This window comes from Poromitra crassiceps (genome assembly GCF_964638095.1).
Source record: "Poromitra crassiceps genome assembly, chromosome: 9".
NCBI classification, from domain to species: domain Eukaryota; kingdom Metazoa; phylum Chordata; class Actinopteri; order Beryciformes; family Melamphaidae; genus Poromitra; species Poromitra crassiceps.
This window is the reverse complement of record NC_139630.1, coordinates 8,826,296-8,831,450: the sequence shown is the minus strand read 5'-3', so window position 1 is coordinate 8,831,450 and position 5,155 is coordinate 8,826,296. Positions and strand designations below refer to the sequence as shown.

Here is a 5,155-nt window from a genome sequence, read left to right as displayed (position 1 = left end):
AAGTCACCTAAAAGTTGACCAGGGCTGTTCTGTTGAAATGTATGAGCTTGTTATATTGCAAATTAATGCAGTTTTTAACATGAGGAATGTTGTGCTGATCACATTCCTCTCTGCAGGGAGCATGTTGCTTAAAGTGAAACTTGGCGATGAGGTTTTTGGCTGCATGCATTACTTAAAATGCAGTAATTTTATTTCTCTTATAGTGTTTGTTTGAGCCTTTTATGGTAATTCCAGTTTCATTGAATATTAGTTAGTAGACTAATGTGGACTCATTAGATATATCAATGACCTTTCTGTTTACACAAGCTTTTGTGCCTGTTTTCAGCATTTGCAAAGTTTGGTGTCCCAGCTGTAACAGAGGGTGTCAAAGTTTTCCACACTTCGGGGACTGAGTTGGATGATGAATATCAACTGGGGTGCTAAACATCAAATATGAAACAGGTTTGTTTCTTTTGCAGTTATTTGTCATGTGAAGCTTCTGTTCATTAGATAAGGGGTGGGTTTATGAAGGAACTGTACATAATGTTTTTTTCTCCAATCATGGTTAGCTGTCTCCACGGTATAATCTGTCTCCAGGGTAGCCTCTCCTGAGCGTCCCAGCGATCACCCCTTGATTCGTTGGACTCCCGGATAGTCAACCTTTCAGAGAGCCCTTCCAGAAAACGCCAGAGGCTGGATACAGAAGCCAAGCAAGTAAGTTGACAAACATGCTTGTTTTGTACGGACGGACCCCAGTAAAAATTGCACCATTGTTTTAGCAGCAATATCTCTTTCCAGAAATCATGACCCGGATACTCATGAAACTGCTCACAATGAGGACTGTGGATTATCTTGGGGTCATGATTTCTGGAAAGACACACAAGAGGTTTTGTTTATTTTTTGGTGCTTTGAACACCACAAGCCGAGTACCATCCAGTTCTTGTATTGGAGAGAAGGCAGACATCTCTACGGCCAATATCTCCCAAACTCATACATCTAACACAAAACAATGCATAAATAGCACTACAGATTTCATGAAAAATATGTATTTTGGATTTAAGGGTGAGCTGTCTCTTTAATGAAGTGTCTGTGTTGTCCTTTCACCCTCCAAGGAGCATTTCTATGATGGCGAGAGTGGCGCTGGGTACCTTGCTTGGAGGATTAAAACGATTCAGAGATGCAGGACTAAAGACAGACAAACAGCATTTGGAGGTAACACTGTAATAATAGTAGAAACATGTATGGAACGAAACGGTGACGAGATAATTTACTGAGTTTCTTCTAAAAAGTTGGTCTAATCCAAGTAACTGAAAATAGGGATGCACCGATCAATCAGCACGTGACCGGAAATGGCCGATTTTCAGCTAATCGGCCTCGACCGGTGACCGGCGCCGGTCAGTCCACATACTGTGCGCCGTTCGGCTTTCCCCTTTTTTTGTTTGGTTAATTACCTGCAGCTGCACGATGCACGCATTCACGTGACGTGTGCGCACCCCAAGCAGCCAAAAGGAAACACACGCCAGCATGTCCTCCTCATTGTGGAAATTTTAGTTTGTCACACACGGAGGGGCAGGGTACGTTGCAGAGTCCCGCTCAGCTGGAGTCCACTCCAGTCTGAGCGGCTCGCTTCACCTCACTGGCCCCTCTTCCCTGACCAGCTGCAGTCCACGTCACTGCTGCCTGCTGCAGATCAGCTGCTGCTGCTATCTGTCAGTCACATTGTAACGTGGATACAGGAGAGGACTATTTTTTCGTATTGCTAATAGAACAACGAACATAATAATAAAAGGCATCGGACCAGTGTGCAAGGTTTTCTGTGTGCGATGATTTTTTTTTCGGATGGCGGATAAAAAAAATAAATGGTTAAAGTGACTGTTCTGCCTGTTCTATCGAATTTCACAAAAATGCAATTATCTGAGCTTTCCTTTTCAGACGCTGAAACCATGCTGTATTCAACCGCTAATGCCTACATAACTACTAACTCTACAAACTAACTCTTTTAGACAGAGAAAGCACACATTCTATTAGTTCTTTTGAGATATTTTGTGTTCACAAACTCCTAGCAGAAAATAATCCTCGGCTCTTGAAAGATGAGCCAGAATCCTCAAAAAACTTCTTGGCAGAAGCTACCTACAGTAAAAAAAAAAACTGTTGGCAGTGAATGTGTTAAAGCTGGATTGAGATATTGTATAAAAAAATAGTGGAAGACCTTCTTGTGATGATATAGAACTGCTACATCTTCTGTATTTTGTAAAAATGCTGCTGACATTGCACATGCACTGAATTTTGTTGAAGGGCCACAGAAATTAATTCAAGTGTTTCAAACTTGTGTTGTTACAGGTTGGGACAGTGACCTCATCAGTTTTACTGCTGTTACACCTGATGATTCCACCCACTGCCCAGGGTCAGAAGAGACCAGGAAAGGTGTCGGCATCCCAAGCAGAGAAACATCTTGTGCTCTTCAAGAAGGTTTGTACTGTACTGTAATTTATGATAGCCTGGTAAAAAAAAAAACATCCTGATCACGTGACCTCAAATTCTGTTTCGCTTACGTATCAGTCTGGACTTCCAGCCACTCAGTGATTTCAGTGGGAGGGAGTACTTGCCTTGACAGACAACTCCTTCAGCCAATCAGCGTTACCAAATCAAGTCGAACGGCGAAAATGTATTTTCCACTGAGAAACTCCCCTGGTGCACACTCTTGTTGGTTAATTGTTATTGAGTCCATTTCAGCCTTAACTACACTTATGGCTGTGTTTACCCTTACTATTGTTAATGCTCATTGCTTCCAGAAACCATACTGTTTGGCCAGCAGAGACCCTGAGTTGCATTGGAATTTTAGGAAATCTCTGTGTATCCTATATGTGACTATACCTAGAGCGAAACAAGATGTGAGATCACGTGGACATTATGTTAGGATGGTTCTTATAGGAAAGGAGAACTTAAACGAAAGACAATGCTGATTTATTTTGCACATGGTCTCACACATCTGAAAAACGTAAACCATTTTGCAGGCTTTCATTTACTTTTACAGTTATTTAGTTGATTTGAGGTCAAAGTTGATGCCAGTGATTTCATTCGTGCACAAATGACAACACAAGCAGCAACTTTAACTCAAATCAACTCAATAACTGTCCAAGAAAATGAATGGCTGCTAAACTGTTTACAGTTTTCAGGTATGTGTGAGATCAGGTTCAAAATAAATCAGCATTTTGTTTTTTTCCATTTAATGTCTGGGCTCTGCGCTAATAACATGCAAACTTAATGAAGATGCAAAGGAATATGCAATCGGCTCACCACAACATGCATCCCAGACAAATCGCCATACATGTCTCTCTCTCTGACCGCAGCTGCACTGTAGACAGTCCGTCCCCGTCGTGGTGGGACCCAGAAAGCTGGCTACGCTCTGCTGCCTCCCAGGCTGAAGCGTGAGCTTCTGTTACAGCTTTCAACCTGGGAGCCAGTCAGGCCAGTCCACAGCCCTGGCCAAGGAGCAGTGACAGCAAGGTCTGCTGGTTAAGGGGCGCGCTGTCCCTGGTTAGAGACGGCACTCCACGGCATAACACTGATATTACAACCATGTAATTCTAATCGTCTGTTTGTGTTGTTTGTCTTCTCAGACCGGAACAAACATCCAAGAGCATCTTGATGCCATCACTAGTGCTCAACCCTATCTCCTGGCTGTTGGACCTCAGAAGAATGCAATCCGCCAGTTCTTCATCATCCTTGACAAGAATGACACACCTTACAGGTCAACCTCTTCCCTTGCTGCTGTGGATGAACTGTTTGAGGCACATTTTGTCTTTGGCACAACAGACAACACCATGCTCCACAACATGTTCACATTCATCCAGACCACAGTGTACAATGTTGATGTTTGCGAAGTCAAGCAGAGTTCCCGTGTTGCTGAAGTCCGGGCAAGGCTGCTTAGGAATGAAGTGTTCTGTTTGTCATGCTGAGTTAACTAGTTCAAATGCGCTTGTTAGGCATTTCCGGTTAGTTCATGGTTATTTGGATGGAAGAAATATTTGCCTTCAATGTGTTCAGACTGGATGCGGCCGTGTGACTGTTTGGTACTTTTTCTGGTTTTAGGAAACATTTAAACACCAAACATACAGACTGTTGACCAACAGATTGACACTGATGTTAATTTAAGCAGTGTAGACCTAGATGATCTAGGAGAGGTGGTGACTGCTAATGTAGATGAGACAGCCATAACATCTGGACTGTTGTCAAAGACGAATATTCATTTGTGTGCTCTATTCCATGCACAGGACATAGAGTGTTATGGTTTAATTTGATACTTAAGGCCACTTGTTAATGATTTGAAAGTACTCGCTCAAGAGCGGGACTTCAAATTCCCATGTTTAAACACATGATTTGTGCTACTATTATTCAGGTCACTGTGGAAAATATAGGTTTGCATGGTCTGTTTGGCTTTGTGGAGTCATTTGGGGCTCGATGTTGCTGTCTCCTTGAGAAGCATTGTTTGAAGATGATCCGGAAGTTGTACTAAGAACTATCGATATGCACACACAGCACTGTCAAACTATGCAAACAGATCCTACACTATGTATATTGTGTGAAACACACTTGTCTGTTAAATTCACTTTAGTAATTCCACACAGCCAACAGTTTTTCTGTAGACATAATGCATGCTGTTTTAGAGGGGGTCCCTCCATTTGAGCTGAAACTTTTTCTGCAGTACATTCAGGGCAACTTCCTAAATGCTGAACAACTGGCTGGTAGAATACATGCTTTTGACTGTTTACAACCAGCAGCCAAACCGTCCACCAAGAGTAAAGTTGTTGGATGGAAGTAATGATTTGGAAATGAATGCCATACAGTCTTGGTGCTTATTGCGCAATATGCCTTTGTTATTTGATTCAGACAGATGATAAGTTGGTATCTTCTACTTTTGCTTTTCAATAAATGAAGACATTGACATAATGAATTGTGTTTGTTTGTTTTTTCACATTACATGCACATTTTAAAGTATAGTAGTAGATTTAGATATACACTGACAGGAGTTAATTAAAAATCAACACTTGGAATAACTCCCACAAGGAGTAAATACAATAAGAGTTAATTTGTATTCACACTGGTGAGAGTAAGCTTTAAATTAACACTCAGTGTTAGTGTTAACCACTTCTAACATTGATGGAGAGTTAAATTA

At 41.7% G+C, this 5,155-nt stretch overlaps 1 protein-coding gene across 1 annotated transcript; it reads left to right on the top strand.

The window, feature by feature from the left end:
• Nucleotides 1-335: 335 nt before the first annotated feature.
• On the top strand, nt 336-3,938 carry LOC310782155 (uncharacterized protein; the record flags this gene model as incomplete). Its single annotated transcript, XM_083642846.1, has 5 exons — nt 336-441; nt 577-693; nt 1,092-1,191; nt 2,320-2,448; nt 3,600-3,938. The coding sequence occupies exons 3-5, from the start codon at nt 1,102-1,104 to the stop codon at nt 3,936-3,938; spliced, it is 558 nt and encodes a 185-aa protein (XP_083498972.1). The 5' UTR covers nt 336-441; nt 577-693; nt 1,092-1,101.
• Nucleotides 3,939-5,155: the final 1,217 nt, after the last annotated feature.